The sequence below is a fragment of the Accipiter gentilis genome, chromosome 12, assembly GCF_929443795.1.
Source record: "Accipiter gentilis chromosome 12, bAccGen1.1, whole genome shotgun sequence".
Lineage (NCBI taxonomy): Eukaryota > Metazoa > Chordata > Aves > Accipitriformes > Accipitridae > Astur > Astur gentilis.
In genome coordinates, this window is record NC_064891.1 from 1471869 (window position 1) to 1498632 (window position 26764).

General features: G+C 37.7%; 2 protein-coding genes across 9 annotated transcripts in view; one reads left to right on the forward strand and one right to left on the reverse strand.

Annotated features, from left to right (window-relative positions):
• ARFIP1 (ADP ribosylation factor interacting protein 1) overlaps positions 1-20559 on the reverse strand; it is a 45368-nt gene extending 24809 nt beyond the window's left edge. For 2 of the 8 annotated variants that reach the window (XM_049814606.1, XM_049814604.1), the window contains exons 1-4: positions 20280-20558; positions 15824-15903; positions 10987-11088; positions 1414-1522 (exon numbers count right to left, since the gene is read on the reverse strand). In XM_049814606.1, the coding sequence (XP_049670563.1) occupies positions 1414-1522; positions 10987-11088; positions 15824-15901 (289 nt within the window). In that variant the 5' untranslated portion in view covers positions 15902-15903; positions 20280-20558. Of the gene's footprint in view, positions 1-1407; positions 1523-10986; positions 11089-15823; positions 15932-20279 lie in introns of those variants that run through there. The other 6 variants (XM_049814608.1, XM_049814603.1, XM_049814605.1 and 3 more) reach the window with 5 other exon arrangements.
• Positions 20560-20793: 234 nt separating this feature from the next.
• Positions 20794-23894, forward strand: TIGD4 (tigger transposable element derived 4). The gene has a single exon (XM_049814601.1). It carries the CDS (start codon positions 21073-21075, stop codon positions 22609-22611), a length of 1539 nt encoding a protein of 512 aa, XP_049670558.1. The 5' UTR covers positions 20794-21072; the 3' UTR covers positions 22612-23894.
• Positions 23895-26764: the final 2870 nt, after the last annotated feature.

Consider the following 26764-nt stretch of genomic DNA (forward strand, 5'->3'; position numbering starts at 1 on the left):
CCCCTCCAGTATTGTCTACTTTGCATTCAGAAATGCAGCCCTAATAAGGACACTCAAACAGAAAACAGAATTTCTAGAAATAGGACAATCATTCTACTTTTATCCATAGTTTCATAAGAAGCCTTAATTTCTACCACTCCTCTCTCCCTCTGATTTGGTTAGAGCATTAGGAAAAATCTCAAGAAAACATTCTTGGAGGAAAACTGTGGTATCTAAAGTGTTAAAAATGACATGTCCAAAACTCATCATTTGTGTACATAACTTTCTACAGAACATTTGGATTTCAAACATATTAATGTAGATTGAAACACATTTTAGACACTTTTTCCCTTACAGGTTAATGCACTTAACAGCTGCTACAGTTATCCTGCTAATAGAATACAAAAAGGCAAGAATGGTGAGCAGTTTGCCATCTGGCCAGTTTTTAGCTAGATATTTTGCTAATTTCAAAGACTTAAAGAAACCACAGCATTCACTTCATAATATATTTAAAGTACAGCATGTAAATGATTGTTCTCATAAGCACAGAATTTTACCAAACAGGAAATGAAGCAAAATGTAAATTAAATCTATGACTACAAAGAGACTTATTTTCACAGCTGCTCATTTGAGATCATTTCAAACCTTTCAAATTCAGAAATTGTTGAAGCTACACAATTCATTAAAATATCACTTTCACATACTATATTGTGGCACTCTTGTTTTTATACAGATGGGAAACATTGACATTACCGGCTTGTTTATCACTTTATACTTCTCATTGCTTAATACTAGCTTAGATTCTCTAAAACGTATGTTAATACTTGCATAGTGAATTAAATATTAACTAAAATCCTTCTGGTATAAACAACCGCAACTTTGTGCTGAGAAAATACGAGAACAGACATTTTTTCATTACGTAGTACCTCGAAAAAGAGAACCAAATACATTAAAGTAATATAAGCACTATAACAAAAAAAGGAGAGACAAGTCTCAGGGGCAACAAAGAAGAATTCCGTTCATTAATCTGCTCCAGATAAGTGAGCTGTGTATCAAGAAATAAGTGACTCTTCAGTTATGTTTCAAATCAAACAGTACCTGCAACATTTAAAGAAAGCTTCAATGAAATGTAATAGTAAAATTCTTCAGTCTGACACCATTTCAAGGTGCTCAAGGACTTCCCTTTCTGTAAACACAGACCAATTTAACACTAAGTCGCTTCCACTAGTCGCTTGACAGATACTACAAGTGTACCATATTCTCTCTAACAACCCAGCTACCAGAGGAGATAAACAGGTTGTCACTAATGCATATCTCAATGTGTACATTTACACCAAAATCCTCAAAGCAGCTACAGAACATTGTATACCTGACCATATGAAAATATGCCTGAAGATTTTAAATTGAGAACACACAAAAAGCAGTTACCTTTACCTGGAAATGGTCCTGCCTCCACGACTCCCTCTTTGGTGCTGTCAAAGCCATGAGATGTTATTTTGGTTTCAGAAAGTCCAAGTCCAACTGGTAATGAATGTTTCAAGTCCTTGGAAATATTTAAATAAAAATGGAAAGTTAATGTTTAAAAAAAAGATAAAAGTGACTCAGAAGTATTATAATGCAATTTCAGCAGCTCTCAGACAGGCAATTCTGCCTTTAGCCTGGAATGTCTTCACTGGTGTCACAGCCTTCTACTGCGATGCACAAATAAATGAATGAGAAACACTGTAAGTATAGCCTGTGTATTTATTGTAGAATTTTATTTTATATTGATGAAGAACTAGAATGCCATCCCTTAGAGCAGCAGTTACCAAAAACATGGCCCACAACATCATGTTATGTGGTCTGAAACTGGTCCAAACAGCCATATCAGTTTAACAATGTTTCCAGTTAAAAACCAACAGGGGTACAGAATGATCTAAGACTAAGAGCAGACAACATTTTACAAACCAAAAATGTGGAAGCAACTGTCATAATGTTAAAGATAAAAAAAATTACTTCACTCTAAGCAAGAAATAGCTTTAAAATTCACAGCATCTTTAATTTCTACAAATAGCACATGAAATCTCCTTAATATTTGACATGGGAGAAACATCCAGCAAGGCATCACTTCAACAGCTTCCTCTGAGCACCTACTCTACATCATCACAAGTGCTCACAGCACAAAGTTGCAATTTACTTCTGTTTGCTTTTGAAACTCATGGATTTAAAATTGCCTGAGATCACCTTGTTTAACTTTTGAGAGCTAGGTTAACTACTACAACCAACTTCAATGCAACTGAAGTTTTCACAAAAGCCCAATGCAGGCCTATTACTGAGCTATGAATTCACATATCAATTCACGTACCATCCTACTGCCCATTTTTGCTATCTTACCCACCTCTACAAATAGCTCCTAAAGGTTTCCGAGACTATATTTCCAGCCATCTGACGGAAGTTTAAGCCTCTGGTGTTATGGAATATACTTAGGGCTTTAAAAAAAGTTCAGGTATTCAAAGCAATTTAAAACCACTAATTCGTAAAAATAAGCTACTCCGGAAGCAAAAGCAAAATGGTAAACTACACTTACAAAAACTTAAGCATCAAGAAATTGGAAAACTGGAAGTTTCTGGAGTCAGGTACTCTTTTGCATCCCCTGTGCTTCCATACAGAGGCAAAAAAAGATGAAAAAGTATAGAGGAGCAATAGTGAAATTTGCAGAGAAAAACTATACATAGCTTTAAGATGTCAGTGTCTGGACATGTGCAGTAACTATTTATGATATACGCAATGCTTCTAATTACAAAGAAAACACAACCTTTAAAATCCAATCCATGTTTGACGTATTACTGTAGTCACTCGATCCACAAACCAGAAGCAAGCTAGTACATAAGAATGATACTGCCTAGAGGCTCAGACTGTGAAGAACGGGCTTTGGATCACATCCCCACAGATTTAGTTAGTTGTCTTCAGTTTAAGACAAACTCCTAGGAGGAGGAAAAAAGGAAGAACTACAAACATATGAATTCCAGCAGAACAGAAATCTTGTTGATATTGAAAACCGAGGATGTTACTGCAATCAGAGTAACTAATTCCTATAGCCATACTTTCACTCACATGAACTGGCTACTTAACAATAGATTGTGCTATATTTGTGTATCTGTAGCATTATACAAAAAAAAAAAAGAAAAAGGAAAAATAAACAGCATTAACAACAAATAGTAGTCACATGCAGAACCTGATTTCACAAATTAAGCATATAACAACATTGGATACATACTGTTTCCAGTCTTCACTACTGACTTAACACTGGTGCTTCCATTTAAGTACTTGCAGTTGGTGGTATGCTGCAAAGCCTTTGCTTCAACTTAGGTTAGCTAACAGAGTCCATTTAACTAAAAACATAGCAAGTCACTAGAAGCTGAAAAAGCAGACAGACTTGAAAAAGGATAACCAGGCTGCAGAGGAGAAGATGCACTGATTTAACAAAAAGGACATGGCATCCTTTTTTTTCCTGAAGGCACCTTGGCACATTGCACAGTTTTCAGAAATACCTAAATCTGTAGCCAGACAAATGTAGACAGCTAACCTGCTTAAGCATGTTCGCAATAGGAATCTAAACAATCATCTGTATTTAAGGTTAAAATGCAGAACATCTGCTTTGTAAAGACAAAAGTTTAGATATAAACTTAAGCAATTGTACTACTTCTGTACATTCAACTTAATTCTAATTTGAAGCTAAACTTAGGCTGAACAAACTTCAGAGTTAAATAAATCAGCATATTACAACACATCCTTCTCTTAAATAAAAACCTGATATTTGGATCATGAAAATTACTAAGAACTACAATTGTGTATATATACATATCAGGTTTTTTTACATAAATATATACATATGTATGTATAGGTACACAAACACATATTTGTTTGAAGATATCTACACTTTTTTCATTAGCAAAAAGGCAAAGTTCACTGTAAAGAACTGCATTCAAACCTGTTTTTAAACACCTAATTAACTAATTGAAATATACCCTGCTGAAGTTATCCTTGCATATGAATTTAAGATATTCACCATTTGTTCATTTATACATGACCAGAATTGTCATCAAAAAGTCAGTGATCATCAAAACACTACTTTGTTTATAAACATGCAAGTTACTGTTCAGTGGAGACACACTTCTGCATATAAACTTCAATTTTTAACATGCCATTCTGGCAACTGATCGTGCTTGCTTTTTTTTTTTTTTTTTTTTTTTTTTTACACAAGTGTAGATAAAGAAAAAAAGCTACCCAAAAATCTGTAATCATTCTGACAAAGCAATTTATCCCTTTGATAATTTACAAAGAAGGATAATTTAGAAACAGCCTTAGACTAAGAAAGGATTGTGCATAAACCCCCACATTTAAGAGAAGATATGACAGTACTTAAGGAGATTTTAGAGTGGTAAGAAGGCAAGGTAAATAGCCTGCTTTTTTTTTTTTTTGTTCCCACTAAATGTAGGTTTGCTGTTACAACATAGGAAGTAACGACAGATGACCCTACGACAATCAGGTGATTATATTTTGACTATGTATTGCTCTTCTGGATAAGAGGAAGATTTTGATGATCAGAAGATCTGCTCTCAAACTCATAAGTGATTTCCTCCCTTCTTCATAAAAGGGAAATCAAGTCTTTAGAATTCATCAAAATTTGTTGGTGTATTTCAAAACTACAAATCTGTTAAGGGATCACCATCACAAAAAAAAAAAAAGAAAAAAGATGCTTCATTCATAATTTTCAATTGCATGAGGCTGAAAACTATTGCATGTTTATGCAATTATCATCTAGCAGAAGTATTTTAATATTATAACTTCACCGAGACCCAGAGCTAGAGGTATAAAATGTCTACAACTCAGAAGATTCCCAGTTGTTAAAAGGTTGGATTACCTATCCCACTCTCAGCCATTTAGCATGCTAAAGGCTTAAAGAAGCAAAAGCATGAAATATAGATACACAGAACAGCTGTACTAGCTTAATTAGATCTAGTCAAGACAGTGCAAACCTATATTGAATAGAGCATTTAAAGCACTTTAACCCTTTGTTAAAATCCCATTTTAATTAGTTCAAATCACCATATTAAACTAAACGTATTTTAGTAAGGTTAGTCTTATTTACACAATAGCAATATTCATCAGTTTATTATACGGATCATCCAGGTGAACCAGTATGTATTTTTGATATATCAATCCTGTTAAGACAATAGACACAACAAAGAAGGTGCTCAGAATGCATGTTCATGAAGGAAAGTTGCCTGAATTACAAGACTACCTCCAAAAAGTTACTTCCCATCCATGCTATCATAATGGTCTAAAATGAAGAGGGGAAAGATACCAGAACTGTATTGTTTCTCCACCAGTACAAACCAACCTAGTCAAAACTTAGAAACATACTTAGTCGAAACTAACTTAGTAGAAACACAATACAAACACTCGGGACAAATGCGCTCAGGAGAAACTCAGTCAAAACAAGCTTAAGAAACTTAACAGGAACCCAGTTGAAACATAGTACAAATTTAGTAGAAACTCGGTCAAAACACGCTGCTCAGGAGAAACATACTAAGAAACTTAGAAGCACAGTCACTCTGCAGCAGCTTAGTAGGAACTAAGAAGCAAGTATTAATTGTATTAATTTCTTAGTTATGTCAATCCATTATTAATGCATGACTAAGCATAACCTTTTGCTTAGTACCAAGAGTAAGTTTAACAGATATGGTTTTACTTGCCTTTACTATCTTGAATAAAGGTATTTAAAAAACCACACATCACTACCTAGGTCAGGGAGTCCATTAAAAGGGGAGTGACTAAACTAGGAACAATCATGCTCATTTATTTTTTTAATGATGGATGACATTTTAAATAAAACTACTCAAGTTACCTTCAGGAAAAATTTGCAACACATCTTATTGTAAAGTTCACAGTTTCAACTTTTAAAGACTACAAGTCCCATGAAATAAAACATAATGTAGATAGACATAACATCCATCCAGTAAGATAACTGGCTGTGAACTTTAGCTTCTTATCCTAATTCATGTGCAAGTGGAGCTCCTTGTACATATTCAGCATTTTCTTCTTCTCTTTGCCCTATTATATCACTCAGCTCCTATTTTCCATTAATTAAGCCACTAGATCCTCACATCAATATAAATTCAGGCATAAAAATAAATGGGAGGAGAGCTGAAGGCTTTAATTAACGCTGAAGTGGCAAACAACATAGACTGACATATTTCTTCTATTCTCCAATACATTGCTCTTCACTCAGAAGACCCTTTCTTCTACTACATCCCTTTTGACTTACTTAATATCATACTACAATCCAGTTTTAAATTAGTTTCCCTTCTACTCTCATCATTAACATTGGTATTTTGGGTTTTTAAGACTGTATGAAGCAGACAACTTGGCAGCAAAAAGAAAGACTGGTCTTTTTTGTTCGATCTCCCAAAAACAGTTTTCTAGAACTGACGCAGAACTGTATTTTAAATCAGTCTACATTAATTAAAATGTAATTGCCCAAAGTAAAATCTAACTATGCCAGTCAACATGGCAAAACCTAAGAGATTAACTCTGATCTTTCAGGTAGAATGTGAGTGACAAGGCTGGCATTTTTTTCAGAAGGCAAAAGGCAAAAAAGAATTGACGTTATCTATTTGTGCAGCCTGGCAACAGAATTACAGAACAAGATGCTGAACACATGCACTCAGATTCATCAGAACCCAGAACTTACTTCCTAATTTTAATAAGATAAACTGAAGACTCACAACAAAGTTAATGTATCTTTTGCAGCCTAAAGTTTATTACTGGTATTACCTACACATTTAATAATGGTTTTGCTCCCCATAAGAATACAAAAAGAGCCAGGAGAAGACAGTCTACACTGAAAATGAAAGGAAACAATTGGAACAACAATTTCAGAGACTCAGACTGATAATAACTTCATATAGACTTCGTAGAATAGTTTAAACATAACAAATAACTTACAGCTGCCTGAACACCTTTACAGGCTGACCAAACAGGTTTTTTGATTAATTTAATTTATTCCTACACAGCTTTCACACTATATGGCATGTTACTGAATTAGGAATAATACACTTCCTCACTCCTTACCACAGTCCTCAGCTCCCAATCCCCTCAGTGACAATAAAACACCACTATTCTAATCACATAATTATAATAGCATGGGAGGAAAACTGTGTTCCAGAAGTCAGGGATAAGTGAGATAAACCAGTGCAGAAAATAAACCAGCAAGACTTTCTTGTATGTTGGGTTTTCTTGTTCAAAGTAGTAAGAAAAACACGTTTGATTAGGAAATGCTGAAGTCCTCTGTTATTAAAACAGACTAACAAACATCCCAACATTGGCTAAATGGTTCTATACACTAAGTGTTTAAAGCTTAAGCGAGTTCCAACAGAGCTTGGAGAGCTGAAAAGCACTGGGTCAAGCTTTTTCGTAATGAAAGGACATTAGACATTTCATCCAGTGACGACTGAAGCTACAGCCTTTCTTAGTTAAAAAAAGTTTCCATCCATCATACGGGCAGGACAAAACTTGTCAGAATTCCACAGGCATCTCTTATTATTACAAACAAGACAGAATTAGAATGTAGCAGCATATTTCTGACTAAGACTTTGTAGTTAGGCAAACACTTATTTAAGTTACCTTATAAAATATGCTTTTGATTCTTTTTCTTAAACATAAGGAACAAAGAAGATGCATCAAGTAGTGCTATATCACATTCCCACAAGACTAGAACTAATAAGCTTCCTTCTGAAATGACATTATGGCAATCTATGCTGTCTGATGTTCTGCAAAACTAATGGCATTTTTCTTCAAAGAAGGAGCAACCCTACTTTGCCACTTCCAGGTAAATATATTTGCACTACCTTGCCTTGAAAAGTGAAATACTTCTCATGCTTGAGTACATACAAATACTGCATTTGGAGGACAGTAAACACGCATGTTCATGTCTGAGCAGCTTATGGATGAGGTCTGATGGAAGCACTAAATAAAAGGCAAATCTAGAGGAAAGTTTAGTTTTGTAATTAAAGAACCCTGAAGAAAAGGTTGTAGAAGACCAAAAAAAACCACACCAGGATAAATGATGTTTTATTGTTTACATCTGAATTGTACAACATCTAGATGAACAGCTCTCTGATCATAACAATAAGAAAACAAGAAACTAAAATAACCTCGTTTCCCAGCTTCCCAAGAAGGTGTAATTGAAATCAGTATATTGAAGTTTGAGTCCTCTAAACTCTACTGTGGTCACATACTCTTACTGAGCACTGTGGTAACAGTGCAACTTCAAGTGGTAATGGTTTCTTGCCCCTTTCCTAAGCAACCTCCTAAAAATCAGTACTTGGCTTGTCATTTCCATAAGTCGATAGGAAAATAGACCCCTGAAAACTTGGCACAGAAACTTTGTGGTGCAATGCATATTGCTTTAGGTTAAAACAAAAAATTACCTGGCAAGGAAAAAAAGAGAAAGCGTAGCATTAAGCATTAGAAATAACAAACATGAAGCAAGATGAATAGAAGCTAAATATTAGAATTTCAGACTAACAGATTAGTAAACAGACCTAGATGTTAACTCCAAGAAGTTTGTTTTCTTTGTTTTGTTTATAAGAAGCCCCGATTATCACATATTCTGAGTTTAGGTCACACATGCGGGTGTTAACTTGTACAAGAGTTCAAAAAAATATTTGAAGCACACTTCATCTTCATTGATCTCAGAATAAGCATTGTGAAAATAATTACAGCAGCAAACTCAACTATGTGTGCATAGTATAAATTTTCTGCAACTCGACCAAATATCTGACCCATTTTTGTGGAAGTTTCGAAATATAGTGGACTCCAAGCCAGCAAAATAATTAACATGCCAGGAAAAACCTACTTCGGCTTTTATATGTGGCCATAGGAAAAAAACCTACCTTAACATTTGAAAATTCCATTCAAAATGGTGGGTATATTTTGACTGAACAAGGGCTCTGACAGAGTCAACAACAGTGCAAGTTCCGTTTACTGTAACTAATAAATAAATATTGGATGCACTACACTGAAGAAGCAATTACTGTGTAATTAAAAGACAACTTAGCAGTCATGTCACAGCAGCATCAAGGTCATCAGGCTTAAAAATAGTAAATCTGTTTCTCTACTTCCAGGTGAACCCAAATTTATCACCACTTAAAGGTATATTTTTGTTGTCCCCCCTAAACATAGGTACATCTTTATCAAAATTTAGTTTTAACTTTATATCATTAAACATTGTCCTAATTTTTACATTATGTTACTGGTAGATCTAAGTTGAATGACAAATCCTAAGAAACATAAGCCTTCCCTCATTGCAGTGCTGTTCATAAAAAAAAAAAATCATGGCCCATTCAGCAGAAGTAGAAAAAATGCCCAGTGCAGTATGCCCACAATAAGTGCAGTATTTTTTTAATAAAAGCTCTAATATGGATGCATTTCCATCTCATGAAGTTTTATGCCTTTTTTTTTTTTTTTTACAGTCATGCTCACTATACAGCTACCCTGCAATCACAGTCAAATGGTCTCAGATATTGTTTCCAGGATGTATTTTATTTTTTAAATACATATTTTTACATATTTAGTTAACATTTTTCTTTATAATGATAATATAATAAATATGTGTTTAAAATTATACTTTTAATATATATTTAAATGCTTGTTTTCCCATTTTATGAATAAAATTGCTGGACTAAAAATCAGTATCCTCAAGGTTTGAATCAATAATTAGAAAAGTATACACTTGATTATGCATTAGAGAGCATCCAATACTTTACACTATTTAACAGTCAGAAAAGATTTGCCACTACTAACATACCTTTCATACAAAAAAGTTATTGCAAGGTGCAGTATCTGCTTCAGTTTTTTAGTCAACTTTAACAATAATTTATCAACTTTGAAGGAGTTTTTCCATTAAAGCTAAAAACAGCAGACAAAATAGGCAGATGCTTATTTTACTAATATTCAGGATGTATATGTAATTTGTTTTTAAATTTATGAAGGTTCCCCCCTCTAATCAGCATTTTAGCAGGACAGAATAAAATGTTGAAGTTCTGCTCAGTATTTCTTTTAGAAATAATCCTGCACTGTAAGTCAGCATGGGAGTGTTAAAGCTTCAAGATTTCCTTAAAATCTAAGTCTCAACAGATATCTAATAAATGTGGATAATTAACTAGACCTCATATTTCCAACTGAAAAGCAAAATAAAAAGAAAACCAACCACAAATTACATAAACTATACCATCGCACCCTCTGCTGGACAGGCAAACACAGAACTGATAGTAAAATATATCGATGTTAAGGGAAACTCAAAATTGCATACAGATCATCATGGAAGTATAACTTTTTTTCAACATACAACAAATAAGATGGATTCTGATAAATCTCATCTATATAGCATATAGCAAAACAGTAGTAATTTTTCATTTTCAGCACAAGAAAAGTTACTTCTGTTTACAACTTCAGATTAGAACTTGACTATCTTTCTTTACTTTTAGGCATGTTGCTTCTAAACTTAATGCCCCTTAGAAGTAGCTTGCCTCGAACAATTTTATACTTTTCCATAAAAGATTTAGGATTTGTTAGCCTGAATTTACAGGACCTGTTAAGTCTCATATTTTAAAAGTGCTTGCTGCCCTGTTTTATGAATAAAATTGTCGGATTAAAACTCAGTATCCTCAAGCATCAGAGACAAGAATGTAGAAGCATATGCACTTAATTGCGCATTACAGAGCACCCAATTATTTACACTATTTCATGTTCAGAAATATTTGCCACTACTAACATGCCTTTTATACAAAAAAGGTTATTGCAATGTGCAATCACATTATATCAAATAATAATTTACAAGCTTCAAAGGAGTTTTTCCATTAAAGTTCTAGAAAACTGTCAAGTGAGATCTGCTATGCATTGCATTGTAACTCTAGCATTTCTGATAATGGGACCTTATTAGACAGCAAAGAAAATTCTTACCCTGTTAAAGCTGTGCTCGTGAGAATCTTCCAGCTGTCCGTTGCTAGTCACAGGAATTTCTGCTGCTGAATTTTTCGGAGACTCTTGAGCCATTGCACCTTCCTATAGTATAAGGACAAACAAGTTAGCATTTGTCTTCAATTTCTAATGAGTGATCTATATGAAAATATTTGATGTATAGGTTTCATAACAGTTGATTTTATTTCAAACTCCTATGGGTAATATTCTGATATACTAGGTCTGTATACATTAATTTAATCACATACCAAAATCACATTAATATGCTAGCACAGCTCAGACAAAAGTAATTTAAAGCTTCAAGATCTAAGAGAAATGAAACACTAAAATTTAACCCATTGATGTGGGGGGTAGGGGAGTGTCAGACACAATGAGACATGTGGGACCAGACAAATATTTTCTACACACGCTCAACCCTTAAGAGTAGTTTATGTACCTCAAACTATAAAAAAGATGAGCTGGCTAAAAAAAATATTGTACTAGCTAATGGTAAGCAAGAAATCTTAGAGAAGTAAAATGAGTTTAATTATGTGTTACCAAAAAAAAGTACGGATTCCAAACTGTAAAATAGTTTAAGTTGCTTCTTCTTTTCTCATAATATAGTGCCACCTTCTGACTAAACTGTCGGTATGCAATTGTCATTCAGTCAGCAGTAAATCTGAAGTGAAATGCAGAAAGAAGAACTTAAAAGCACCAATGCAATTCAAGGATCAGTTAGTTTTAAAATGCAGCTGCATTGTGAACAGTAGCAGCAGCTGTGAAACCGTGGCTTTCAAGAATGACCCAAGGTATAACCTGGAAGAGACATTCCCAGAAGAAATACACACCATTTAGAAGCACCTGAAGAGGGAATGGCACCCTAACACTCCCCAAAACTAAGAGAAACTGAAAATTTCGGCCTTTCAAAAAAACTACCCCTAACTCTGCAAGACAGCTTCATTAGTCAACTAAAACATAAACAGTAGAAAAAAAAATCAACACACAACCAAAGCAGTGTTTGTTCAATTACTTATATAAAAGTTGTCTGAAGTCTTCAAACCAGTCCGTGCACCTGTGCAAGACTGGCAAGACCTGGTACACCATCGAGGCATACTTAAGAATAGGTGCTTTCTTCGCTTAAAGCTCCTAGATCAAACTGAACCAGCTCTTTTCAGTCAAAGGGTCAGGAAGAGGCCCAATCTGACATCAGGCTGAAGAGCCAGCAGCTTCTCCAACCACACGTGGAGCTTTTACAGGATATCCATATAACACAAAGATTTTATTGGTACTTACTCAGGATCACCTGCACCATTCTTAATCAGCAACATCTTCTGTCATATCCCATTGCCAATATTTCCCCCACTACCACCTCTCACCACTTCATTTACATTAGTAAGCTTGATTTCCTTAGTAAGCTTTGAGGCCTCCCAAGCTTTTATTCTAACTAGTCACTGTCTGTGCACTCCAATAAACATGCTCCTTTAACTCCTGATCGCTTTCAAAACTGTGTTACTATAGCTTCTTCCAAAGACTGTAAATTACTGAGACTTCATCTCTGTTGGTCTTTTGAAGCAGAGTTCACTACTCAAACTTTATTTGGTATCTATAAAATCCCATTTACATTTCTGAAAGTGTAATAAGCTTCTTCAATTAGCAGCATAAAACACCACCAAAAGTCCATTGAGTTCTGAGTAATGCTGTCTTTTACCCATACGAAGAGAACGAAAAAGGACAAGGATAAGCCACTCCACGAACCATACATATGAACTACACCCATAAAATACTATCTGAGGTGATACATTTTCCCCTTTTGAGGATCAAGACTTTCTCTACAACTAACTTAAAAGTGAATTGAAAGCTACTCTTTAAAAAATAGTGCTTTATGAAACACTTCCCTAAGAGAAGCTAAACATTTAGGCACAGCTTTTGAAAAAAATTCTAAGTACACAAAGAACAGATTTCAAATCATTTAAGAAAAAGTCAGCATGCTATGAATTCAAGAAAAAGTGACTTTATAACACACTAACTTACCCCATCAATCCCTCTCATTTAGGACCCAGTAAGTGCCTTCTTTCAGTACTAGGAAGGAACAGCTCACATGCTATATATTCACATTGGTCTAGCATACCAAATTCTCCATATAGTCCAGCCTTCACCCACAACTAGAACACAGTTTTGGGTCATTCTTCATACAACAGAACAAACTCTAAACTCATAGCCTTTAAGTAAATGAAAACACTGAAGTACACCAAAAGGTCTATGTTTATTCTATGAATACTTTTAAAACAGTAATTTGTTTCATTTCATAGAACAGAATATCTCGAGTTGGAAGGGACCCGTAAGGATCGAGTCCAAGTCCTTGCTCCCCACAGGGAGTTGCTATACAACACCGTTAGATAAAATGTTCTAGTTACCGGCCATTTTAGATTTTAATTTTGGAAATCTGTTCAATAGCTCGAGCTTCTTAAGCTTGCTCTAAATCTCACATCTGCTTAAACTCCAAGACTGCTAGGAACTATACTTCTACTTGACACAGTAAAGTGAGTTATTTTGCAAAATGCTTGGCCTGTCACAGCTACCTGCCCAATACTGAAATGTCAGCATAGGCCAACATAGCTATTTTTGTTCTTCTTTCTGCAAATTGTCAGAAAACAGTGTCAAGGGAAAGTCCTGTACCGTCAGAGGATACACTTCATTTGGCAGGAATCACAAACAAAACTGCATCTCCAAATTTAATTAAAGGCAAAACAAATACTTAGTTAGGGTGCTTTTCATCAAGAATCTCAAATAATTTTGCTAATATTGTACATTGATATATGTTTATGCATTTATTCAGAGATATACACACTCATGCATATGCATACATGTCTCTAGTAAATACATGTATCAGATAAAAATTCATCAGCTTCTCTGGACAACTTTTGAAATCTAAGGCAACCTAGAAGCAATTCACATATTTTTTAAGCATTCCTACTTGAGTCAAACCTATGTATCAAATTCAGAGAAAGCAAAAAAATGACTTGCTAACTTCAGTTTCATGTTACATCTGAACTAAACCACCATCATCCATTGCTGAAAGGAGGATGTTTCACCACTCTGCTTTTCCAGTCCCTACTGTGAGCCATACAGTGTACCATCTCCCAGCCACTCACCTGGCTGTGCAGTAAACACACTCAACTCACTAGCCTGGCAATAGACCTTTTCACTGGGTTCATTTTCCACAGTTTCAGTGAGTTGAATCAGTTTGCAATGAGGTCAGACAAGCACCAAAGACATGAAATGAGCAGCTGAAAAAGGAAAGTGGGATAAACTGCTAATTTGGCTCAGGCATAAAAAGAAATCACTGCCTGCATTTTAGTCAACAGTCTGAGCTAGAACTGCTGCCAAGAACAAATCCTTGCCTTTTTTTCTGCCCTTTACTCCTAACTCTTCCTCCCCATCAGCCTTCCCCATTCCCCCACCTCTTCTCTGGGCCAGAATAATGTATCTGTACAGGAAACAAGATTGAGGAAATGCTGCAGGTTAAAAGAAGGTGACCTATGACCAAAAAGGGGATGGGTAATTTTTCCACTCAAATCGGTTCTCCAAAACAGTTCATCACACAGCTCCAACACTTGTGCCTATGAAACAGAGGGGGTAATAATGCAGTAAGAAACTACTAAGAAGGAAGGACTGCTCTCAGCCACATCAGCTTACTTCAGCAGTGCAGTGTCTCAAAAGACTTACTCTAACTGTAGGATACTGCCAAAACCAGCTGCCATTTCTCTTTACCTCTGGATGCATGTTCTTGCAACCTCACACAATTAAGGTAAGTTTACTGATCTGAGAGAAAACTAAACCACCAAACCACAACAGTATTTCTGTTGCAACAATGAGTATGATTGCTGAATTAAGTATCCCTTTGGCAAGCCTAGCCCTCAGCTGATTTAAACTAAGTATACAAAGAAACTGAATCCTCAGAAGAAAATTTATCATATATAGGAAGAGCCTGAAGTAAATCTGAAGAAGTTCCTAAATTTGTATTGATTTATTAGGCATGAATGACATAAGCACTACAGAAAATCATGAAGTTTCAGCTGGACATTTTATTTAGAAAAAAATATATTCATCCTTTAGTAACTTAATGACTACCTTTGTCACACATCTGTTTACAAATGCCAGCTTTGGAGAGATGCTAAATATCTGTGGAATCACTATTCCGTTTCTATAAAAAGTTTAAAAACAATTTACTGGCACTGAAACTCTAATAGTGATAAAGTCAGCATCACCTTTTTTCATTCTTATTCTAGAACAGTCAGGGAAACATTTACTCTTTATGTTTCTGAAACAGCCTCCCAAACACAACTGATTGGCTAAATATTATTGGGAACCTTAGGAATTTGATCATAATTTTAAAAAGTCTCAGATTTCTCCACAAAGAAGGTACAAGCTGTATCTGCTTCCAAGAAAAAAAAAAATAAAAAAAAATTCACCACTCCAGCAGCAGATAGAATGCCTTGTTATAGTGAAGTTACACAAAGATTGCTGCCTTTTAAATACCAACTATTTCTTCCTGCAGTACTTAAAACATTTCAGACTCTACCACGCCTATAACTATTCAACTTACAAAACAAATACCTCAGCACAGCAATAGACTACCAGTTGAAGTAATCCTTTTTTATGAATTAATTGGATTGTTCTTAATAGTGTCTCAAAACCAACCCCACCCATCCAAGATAATGTGCATGAACACATGTCCCCCTACTAATTTCACTGTGCTATGTATATCAGAATTTTTGGCAGTCTGAAACTGTTGCTGGGATTGGTTGATTTTACACTAACATAATTATCACCCAATCACCTCAGAGTCAGACTGGACCTCTTCTGCAGCTGGATGAGATTCATCAAGTGCTGTGGATTCACTGCTGTGTTCTGACATACCTGAAAATAAAATAGGTTTGGCATGCATTAACTGATGTGAAGGGAGCTGGATGTTGCGCCTTACAGAAAGCGAAGTAGGCTTTCAGAAAACACTTCTTTTACAAGTTCTGATAAAGCAAAGAGAAACCTCCCTCTTTTGATGGTGACCAGGCCTTTACCTCTCCAAAATCTAACCCAGACTAGGAATACAGTCTAGCATAAGCTTCCACTACCAAAGCAACCTTCCCCGCACAGACGGCTAAGCCTGCAATGTAAAACCCAGGAAGTCAAACAAGGTTCTTCAGCTGATATTTACTGTCACCTGCAACAATACACTGACTGTATCCTACCATTGCAAAGATCACAATTTTGTTAAGACAGGAGATTTATCCAAATGTTGCAAGTTTATATTGATGCTAAACCACTGGGACCTAGCAAGCTGTTCAGTCTGTTATACCTAACTAGAAACAGAATCCTTTCCATTTTATTCTCAAAAAAAAAAAAAAATCTCACCTACAAAGGCAAAGAAAGTTGGTAATACTGACCACTCTGTGAAAGCAATCAACTCTGTGAGTATAGTGATCATGAAAGGCAAGTTAGAAACCTAATACAGCTTAAATAAGAAAAGTACCTCAAATTGATTTCAAATAGCTGGTAACTACAGGTTATACTGCAATTCCCTCAGCTGTTTGAGAGGAGACAACCAATCATTAAAAATTAAACTGAGTCTGTCAGTATTGAGTATAATCACACATGACTTCAGTTCATTAAGTCTTACACCATTTTATAGATGTTCAGCCACATACCAGATTAAGAAAAGTTACAGAGATCACTATTTATATTTATATTGTATTTCAATTTCCTAAACTATAAAACATTTTAATTAAAGCAAATAATTAATAAGGTAAGAAGCTCACATGACAAGGGAAATAAAATAAGGACACAAAGGCTGAGAAGCTGAATCATCTAGATCGTATTACACTGGATAACCTACTACTTTACTTTGGAAAACAGAACAGATAAAATAAGACATTTCCTCCAGTAAAACAATTCATTCAGGGCTATCACTGAATGAAGTTGGATTTTTCTCCGACCAATATAAAATTCCTTTTGAAGTAATTAAGAAAGAAGTATAACTACTCTATATAACTTTCTTAATTTTCTATAATTCTTTTGAATATGAAAGACCGTACAGCAGAGATGCTGTTTTCCCACACAATCCTGTCCAAATTCTGCTTGCGGTTGAAAACAACCTCCATGTTTAACAGCTTATTTCCGAGTAGATAAAAAATTTCCATTATGGACTAGAAGAGCAAGTGTGACTTCTTTGCTCTGATGGTTAAACAAGAAGCTAAATTCATCTTGTAGCGCAGTCTTGGTTAAGACAATCTGTACCTCAGTTTTACCACATCAGTGATCCTGGAGTTATGTTTGTACCTCACATACAAACTTGCACACCACAGTATCGCTGTTTAAAACTATGAAATGCTATGAGCAGCAAAAACATTTTCTTGATAGCCTTAAGAACTCTTAATAACCTAATCTAGAGGCATGAACCATCTCACAAACCCATGTAGACAACACTGTGTAAAGACAAATAATTAATTTTTTTTAAAATCCAAATTTAATTCACCATTTGAGTTACAGCCTCCCCCACACACCAACTTTTTGTACAGTATTCTTTTCCTACAAGCAGTATCAACACTTCCAACACAGCTCTGCAGGATCACACTGACAAACTGGAAAACACGAGAAGGGGAAAACTGTAGATTAAAGGTGGCTTTTGTAAAAAGTTTAACTGCACATTCTAGTTTAACTACAGAATTCCCTGACAACTGCTTCTATAGCAAAAAAATGGGGATGTACACATCAAATGCTGGATGTAAGGATGAAAACTTTCTACATGTTTACAAAGATTCAGAAGTTAAGATGTTCACGTGAAATTGTGGCCAACATGGCATCTACATACATATATTACTTATATTTAAGGTTCCATTACGGAAATGCACATAGACTTCTGTATCTCAGTAGTTCCTGATTTTCTCTTACAGGTGTCAAATGGCCATTCTTTGTAAGAGCTTGCTAATCTTCAGTACAGTATGAATTCCGCATTATTGATTAGTTTTTCACTAAAGCAGCCACAACTTCAGAACCTAGTAGGTGACTCTTCAGTGTACAAGAACATTCATTACCATTAGCTGCAACTACAGCAACTCAGAGACTTTCTACTTGGAAATACACGCCTGATCGATATTCTGACATTAATTTAAGCCTGAAACCCTGCTCTCATCACCCCTGCCCCTCTGGATTTTCATTTTTTTCCCCCATTAGACCAATTCTGCAAATCCACAGAACTACGGCACCAGAGTAGAACAGAAGAGACAAAACAGACTGAGAATCTTGCCCCCATGGCAAAGCCACCTCAAATGCACATCAGATCACAACCTCAGTCATTTTAAGTTCTGCTCACCATAAATAAAACTGCACAATTTTAAAGTCCTGGGGATTTATATACCATTTCTTCAACTAGCAAAGTAAAAAGCAAAGCAAAAAACTTATGAACAACATACTAAGCTTCCTCTAGGATGAAGACTTCAGAGACATTTAACCAATTATAATCAGTGGTTATAAGAGCACACTTATGGACTTTTCATTAAAAAGGCAAATTCGTATTTGTTTATTCATGCAAATACGAGTTAAACGTCATCGACAATAAATCCCTTTTGAATAAGGGGTTTATTTTTAACATAGTTACATTACTTAAGTAATGTAATTACTTAAGTAAATGACTTACGGTGTCAGAAACAAGAGCCATGGGATTCTCAACAATTACATCTGCTTTTCCAAGCAGGATGCACTGGCTGCTTCATTTCAGTTTTCTCTTAAATTGATTGCCAGTAAGGTAAAAGCAAGATATCCTCTGTCCAAATAAAGTTTATTACACACTCTTACTGCTGTCTTATTACTCCACTGCATAGATAAGCAATAAAAGTTTTTGTAACACTGCAGAAAATGCAAGTGCTCGTGGAAAACAAAATGTATGTAAAACATATTTTCTTAATTTAAATTTCTAACTTAAGAACACTATCACTAGTTCTTGTCAAAATCAAGATCAACTGCTTTTTAAAAAGAATTTGAAGAACTGTATTAAATACTTTCTGCTGCAATCACACCATAGTTTTCTCTAATTTTGCTTGCAAGTTACAAGACATGATGGAGATAAGGACTGGAGAACAGGGCTGCCACTAACTTCCACGCTCCCTACTCTAGGTCAACCTGCCCCTAAATTCTTTAACGCTCTGCTCGTCTCCAGATTAGCTACAGCATGGGCTCCCGTTACGGTTTCAACTTCTACCGAAACAGAAAGCAGCAGCTCATCAAGATACATCCTCAGCTTCCAATTCTTCCAACCTAATATTCTTCTGGATTACTTACTCCTTACTTTTTAACTGTGTGTGTACATGCATATATACATAAACATTTATATGATTCAGACAGCAATTTAGTTTTGGAGTTGCACTGATCACATGACATCCTTCTCCAGCCCTGCAAAAGAACCCTTCTGCTATCTTTTCTACAGAATCAACACTTGGATAACAGCGCCACTGACTGCAAGAGCCAACTCCTTGTTACCATTTCTGCCACGCATAAAAAGCACACGTTGGAGACTGAAACTACATCCAGTTCAGGGGACGCAACACGAAAGGCTATGAGGGGGTTTCAGTTAAAAACGATAGATCAGAGATGTGCTATAAGCAACACCAGAAGAATTGCTTATAGTTTGTAAACAATACCAGATGCAACACCTGCTTGTCACACACCACCACAGTGCTTTCACGTTTTAAGAACAGTAAGCCAGCTGCAAAAGACAAATTGGAACACTTAGAACAGTAACTGTCAGGGTGCGGAATAAGTCCCAGAGGCATGAGATTTATGCAACACCTAGAGTTTTCTTCCTCCACCAACAAACAGGTTCCTCTTCTCTCTCGTGAAACCCACCTGCTACCAAGCTCAGGCTCTGCCCGCCCTCTCGGGGTGCCCGCCGCCCCCCGGCGCGGGGACCCCGCCGCGAACCCCGCAGGCAGGCGAGGAGACGGGCAGACCCACCAACCCGCACCGCACTCCCGAACCCGACGGCGAGGGCACCAGCCCAGCACCTGGGCCAGCGGGCAGGACGAAGGGCGGGCGGGGGCAGCCCCCAGCCGAGCCCCGCTGGGGGCTGCGGGCTCCCCCCACTCCGCCGGCAGGCCCAGCCGGCCGCTGCCCGCATCCGCGGGCTGGCGGGGAGGCCGGGCAAGCGGAGGCCGCTCCCGCCGTGCGACACGTAGGTTAGGTTAGGTCAGGCCAGGCCCCGGGGCCCACCGGCCTGCCCCGGCCCGTCCCGGCCCGTCCCTCACCTGCCGGCGGCGCTGCTGCGGCCCCGGGGGCGTCGTGCTGCGGGGGGAGGGAGGACGGGGCGGAGGGAGGGAGGGGGGGAAGGAGGAAGCGGGGCGGGGCGGCACCGGTGCCCCGTCTCCAGCTTTATTTTCTTCCTTCTCCGGTACCAGCAGGAGCCGGAAGCGCTTGGCCGGAAAAGAGGCTGACGGCGGCCTCGCCGGCGGAGGTGCGGCGGGAAGCGGTCTCTCTAGGCGGCGGCGGCGCGCCTGTGTCTATGGTCGCTTCCCCGCCGAGCCGTAGCCATAGCAACCGGAGACGGGGGCCGCCCCTGCCCGCTCGCCCTGCCCGCTCCTGCCGGCGCTTGTCTTTTACTACCGCCCGGCGGAGGCCTCTGGAAGCGCGGCCCGGGTCTGGGCGGGGGGGGCGCCCAGAGGCGGGGAGGCGGCGGCGGCGGCGGCGAAGGGGGGGTTTCACCGGTCACGGCGGTGGTGGCGGCCGTGCCCGGCCCTCGGCGGGCGTGCGGGCAGGCCGCCTTCCTCGTTCGGGCCTGAGGCGCCCTTCTGGGCCGGCTGCTCAGGGCCGGCTGCTCCCCGGCCGAGGCATCGGCGAAATTAAGCTGCTCCGCGGCGCTGGCCTGCGTCCGCCGGCTGCAGCCGGGAGGCTGCTCCGGCCTCTGCCAAGTGCCATGCCCCTGAGATCAGAGGCGGTCTCGAAAACCGGCTCGGTCGAAGGCGCCCGCCGCCGCAAGCGGCAGAGCCGCAGGGTGCCCGCCCGCGTGCGGGGGTGCGCGCCGGGCGGTCGGTGGTCGGTGCCATGGCAGAGGCCTCGGGGAGTCCTCTGCCCGAACCCGCGGCGAGGAGGAAAAAAAGCATATCTATTGAGGAGAAAATTGGCATCATCAGTGCCGTGGAGAGTGGCAAGAAAAAGGCGGACGTCGCAGCCAAGTACGGCATAAAGAAGAACTCCCTGTCTTCCATCATGAAGAATAAAGAAAAAGTTTTGGAAGCCTTTGAATCTTTACGATTTGATCCGAAAAGGAAAAGGCTGAGGACTGCTTTTTACGCCGACCTGGAGGAGGCGTTGATGAAATGGTACAGAATTGCTCGGTGCTTGAATGTGCCGGTAAATGGTCCCATGCTGCGCCTCAAGGCCAATGATTTTGCCCAGAAGCTCGGACACAGTGATTTTAAATGCAGTAATGGCTGGCTCGATCGTTTCAAGTCAAGGTACGGTTTAGCTTTCAGAGCTCAGCCTGTAGAAGCAGCTCATACCACCCGAGTGGATGCCCCCACTCTTTGGTACCAAAATGTTCTTCCTTATTATTTAAACGATTATCAGCCAAAAAACATGTTTTATATACAGGAGACTGGATTGTTGTATCAGATGTTACCGCATAACACATTTGCGTTTAAAGGGGAAACTTGTTCTGTAGGTACACTAAGCAAGGAGAGAATAACCGTCGTGGTGGGTACAAACATGGATGGCTCCGAGAAACTTCCTTTGCTTGTTATAGGAAAAAACAAAAGCCCGTGCTCTTTTAAAGATGTGAAGTCGCTCCCTGTGGATTATGAAGCAAACGATATGGCGTGGATGACTTCAGAAGTGTTTGAACAGTGGGTGCGTAAACTTGATGACAGATTTCAAGCACAGCAGCGACGAGTAGTTATTCTCATTGATTCTCTCCCAGCTCACACAGAAGTAAAGAACCTGAAATCTGTCAAATTAGTGTTCTCGCCTCTGGACTCTTCTTCATGTACAGCTACGAAACAAGGGGTTATCAGAAGTCTGAAGGTTAAATACAGGTACTGTCTTATCAAGAGATTTGTTGACTGTGTAGAAGGCAATAAAGAGTTTATGCTGACTCTTCTTGATGCAATTGAGATGTTGTACCTGTGCTGGAGGGAAGTGACACCAAAGACTATTGTAAAAAGTTACAATGAAGCAGGATTCAGATTAGAAACCAAAGCAAATGGTAATGACACAGAGGTTGAAAGTGACTTTGATTTGATTGCACATGCACAGGCAGCTGGAGTGGAGTTTCCAGAAGGTTTATCTTTGGAGGAATATGCAGCTCTAGATGATGGCTTAGTAACTTATGAAATGCCCACAAATAACGAAAGGATGTGTGCCAAAGAAAGAACAGCAGATAAAGCTGGGACATGTGTTGGTGATGAAGATGAGGATGAAGGTGATCAATTTCAGGGAGCTGAGCAGCCTTTACCATCAAAAAATGAGGCTTTGAGTGCTTTGGATACCCTTCGAAAGTTTCTCAGAAGTCAAGACATGAGTGATTCACTTCAGGATTCCCTAGCTGACCTGGAGAATTTTATTCAACAAGTAGCATGTAAATAAATATTTTAGCAAAGTCTGAAAGCCTGTTATTGAAAAAAAGGAATTGTGTAAGTAAACAGGCAGTAAATTGTGTAAGTAAAATAGGCAGTTTAATAACAAGTGTTTCTGCAACATTCTCTAGTGTCTCTTGCTCAGGTGCCTAGATCTACATAACGAAAGAAATTTGAAATTGTGAAAAAGGGCTGTGAACTGAAATTTCCCACAAAATCAGGAGGAAAGAACACAAAATTTGGGGTAGAGAGAGGAAATAAGTTGAACCTTTAAAATTATAACTGTAGTTAAGTACAGTGGAGGCAAAAGCAATTCTTTGAGCAGTTCGGTGCACTCGGGGTAAACTGGTGCCCACTCAGAATTCTTTTTTCAGGAAGAGATTAGCACTTCTTCACACTGATAATTTTGTTGGTGTCTTTGGAATTGTTGACACTGGAACAGTAACTATTTATCAGCTTGGTGCTTTTGATACAAAAAAATGAATAACTCAGAAAAATAGATGCTTAAGTTCTGAGAACTAAGGGGTTTTTAAAATAAATTCTTTTTGTCCTTGTTCGAGAATTCTGGCCATAGTTTATTTCTGCAGCAGATGATGAACAGCAGAAAGTTAGCAGCTTTGGAGATGTGTTTTGTTTCCTTAAAGCTGCTCGATACGCAGGAACGACATAATCATTTATCCGAGAGTCGAAAGACAAACAAACCTTTACTTGGTCTTTGAAGAGGTCAAAAAAGAAGGTCATTCTCTCCCTTTCAGCCTTTTTGGTATTTGGATTTGATGTAGGTCCCTCTGTGCAACTCCATGTATTTCTACAGTAAATACAGAAAAAAAATCAGCTTATGCAGTATCTGCACTCAAAACCTTACTGAACTCTTGTTTTATTTACTATACTTGAAGGCTTTGCTGTAGGATTCAGTGCACCAGTGTGGTTTATTATTCTAAGTACCGTTAACAGGGGTGCTGCTTGCATGAATGCAGTGTGAGGTTGAGTAAATCACAGTACATTTACACATCTTCAAGTATGCGTTTCAAGCACTGTAATTATACCAGAGCCAAAAATCTCAGTTTATGAGATGTACTGCTTGTGACTTTTTTCAAAACCTGTTTTAAATATTTTCCATATCTGTCAATTTTTTTCAAAAGTTAGAGATAGTAATCTTTCTAATTTAGAGGAAGAAAATAATATTTTATGGAAGCCCTTTAGGAAACCTTTGTAATAAAGGGTTAATTATGATGCCTGTAATGAAACCATGAGAAACAATCTCTCGCTTATTTGTGTCTTCAGTTTTCAATAAATAGTTTGGCTAAAGCTTTGTTTACTGTTCTTTCTGGTGGAGGACAGTTTATCCATTTGTAAAAGCATTTCAGAAATGTATCAAATTGTTGGAAGACACTGAAAGTATTGGGGGGTGGGGGGGGAGAAAATGCCTATGGCTAAACTCTATTAATGTTTTACTAGAACCCCTACAAAAAAAAACCCACAAACTTCTGGTTTCCTGTTATGAAATATCTGATGTGAATTCCATCCAAAGGATATTCTGATTAAATAAGAAATTTCTGTTGAATTTCCAATAAATAAAGTCCCACAAAGAGATTTATAGATTCTGTGTAAGAGGTACTCCTCCACATTATCTCTTTTAACTATTTTTTTAAGCTATTATTTTAAAATACAGATGCAAAGTCTTTTAAATTTGGGAGCTGTGTCAAATAAATCAACACATTTTGCTTGGTTAAATACTTTAGAACAAGCTTACGAAAAGTACTTTTTATTTTGGCTAAGCTTATTTGAAGTTCATATAAATCCCACAGAGCCCTATGGATAATTTTCCTATAGTAATCTTCTTTTGATTTAAAAATCTATGGTTTTCTTGCGACAGCTTCTGCTAAATGCAAGTTTAGGGAAAAGTTTGTATTGTCCATATAGTAAATGTGTCTATTCTTTAAGATTTGACTCCATGTGGACCTCATCGGCCTGGGATCCAGGTAAGGAGATTGTTTCCTTCTAAGAGAACACTGAGTGTCAAAGTGTTGGATCTGAGCGAGAAAGACTTGCTTAAGTAAGCAACAAATCTTGGTTAAACAAGGGTTCGATCTATAAGAAGCATAATCTAAGCAAGATGAGGCTTAGAAAATCAGGAGATGGGAAATAACGTCGTTAGCTGGTAACGAAGGAAGTAAATTACTGAGTGCTGTCATAGTCCCCCATGAAAACAACAGGAAGGATTTACTAATTCGGCCTGGACTTTGAAGGTGAATTGTGGAACTTGCTTTAAAAAGCATACAACCCGTCGAAATCCTGTATCTTTAGAGAATATATGACTTTTTTCCTAGCTTCCTAGCTCATTCTGAGAAACCAAGCTAAAATGCACTCACTGAAATTGATGTTGTAGGTCAGACAGTTTATATTGTAACACTATAGCCGTCAAAATTATTTAGGAGCCCAACTGTTTCTTTTCACTTGGATTTTTGTCACATTTATGGTCAAACAGAGAACGTGAAATCCATTTCGAAGCTTGGTGCTGTTTCAGGTGTTTATTCACGGGGAAATGCAGGCTCCTCAGATCCGAAATGCTAGCAGTGAAAAAGGAAGTGGTACGCTATGTAAATGTTAGTCATTTTAGCCTGTGTACACAGCTAGAGCTAGATATTTTTTTACATTGTCGAGGTAAACCACCAGGACAGTGGCTTTTTATGTCTGGGGTGGTATGATTTGGAGGGAGAGGAATAATATTGCTTTAGACTGCACCATATTTAAAAATAGGAACCTTTTCTACTAAAGGCAGGTTACTAAGGTTGTCATTTGCTTTAATACTTCAGGTATTAGTTTGGACAACTATGTGCTTTTTCCCATACGCTTTTCTACTTTATGCTACGGTTAGATAATAATTATGTGCTTTGGTGTCAAGTCAGTGAGGTCACTTTCAGTAACCCAAAGTGACTTCTAGAAGTGTGAACTGAAAATACGAAGTTTTAAAAATATAACTGACTTCCAAACAAGGCCAAAATAGAAAAAAATATTTGGAAAGTATGTTTGATATAATCAAAAGCATTCTCAGAGTCATTCTTGAGACAACTAATATGTGAAATGAAGTATGCTTTTCAAAACACATCTGCACTTGAAAATTTTAATAAATATTACACTGTTTCGGATTTTTTGTGTGTGTTACTGTTGTGTGCAGTTCTCAATACCTTTCAGACCTACAAAACTACATCTCCTTTTGAAAAATGCTACTCAAAGGAAGGTTACTCACCTCTAATCATAAACGGAAATTACTTTAACAAGTTTTTGCAGCCCTAGGCAAAAACAGAAGAGAGGGGGCAGTCAAGGATTTATAGGAGAGCAATCCATATGTGCCTGTATACCCAAGTTTTCTGACATTTTGATAGCTAAGTAATTGAAGGAGTAAATAAGTTGATGGTTTCTCATTACTATGTAAATTTTGAGAATGATAGTTTCAAACACACAGAATCTTCAGTGATTTTAAACTTTAACTGCAATATTTTCATAAATGTAAATTAAATTATAACATTAAAATATTAGTAAAATACCTTCCAGATTTTTTTGGTGGTTGTGCTCATTGAAATGATAGAGTGAATATTGGCCTACACAACACTTAACTAAAATGTATGGTAACTGGGCAACCATGGCATGCAATGACAGTGTTTCACATTATTTTCTTCCTTTAGTATCAATAAAAACTGGTGCTTCCTATTTTTGGGAGGCAATTGTTGAAGGAAGACTTTGCAAAGTTCTTACCGGGAACTGAACTGTGCTGTTGGCAGAGAAGAGTTTTTTATGTTTAAGCAAGGAAGTCAGTATTTGTATCTAGATGTTTTAATATGCCTATTTTGGGGGTTGCTTCCTGGAAAATCAGAAGCAAACCCAGCCAATTCATAAGCAAACAAATCTAATTGAAATTTTTTGCGATGTGATGAGTGACAGTGTACTTCTACCGACACATTCATTAACAATAGAAAAATCTTTGCAACAGATGAAAAGATAACAATTTTATGTCTGACAGCCTGTTTTCACACATAGCTTTTATACCAGTACAGCAACATTGTATAGACATGTGATTCCTTTTTACTGATACAACTGCACTGGGGTATAACCACATCATTGTTTTATAGGATTAGTAATTCAAGTGTAGCTCATTGCCCTTC

Excerpts from the sequence above, each read along its gene's own strand:
- TIGD4 (XM_049814601.1), top strand. The coding sequence starts at position 21,073 with ATGGCAGAGGCCTCGGGGAGTCCTCTGCCCGAACCCGCGGCGAGGAGG.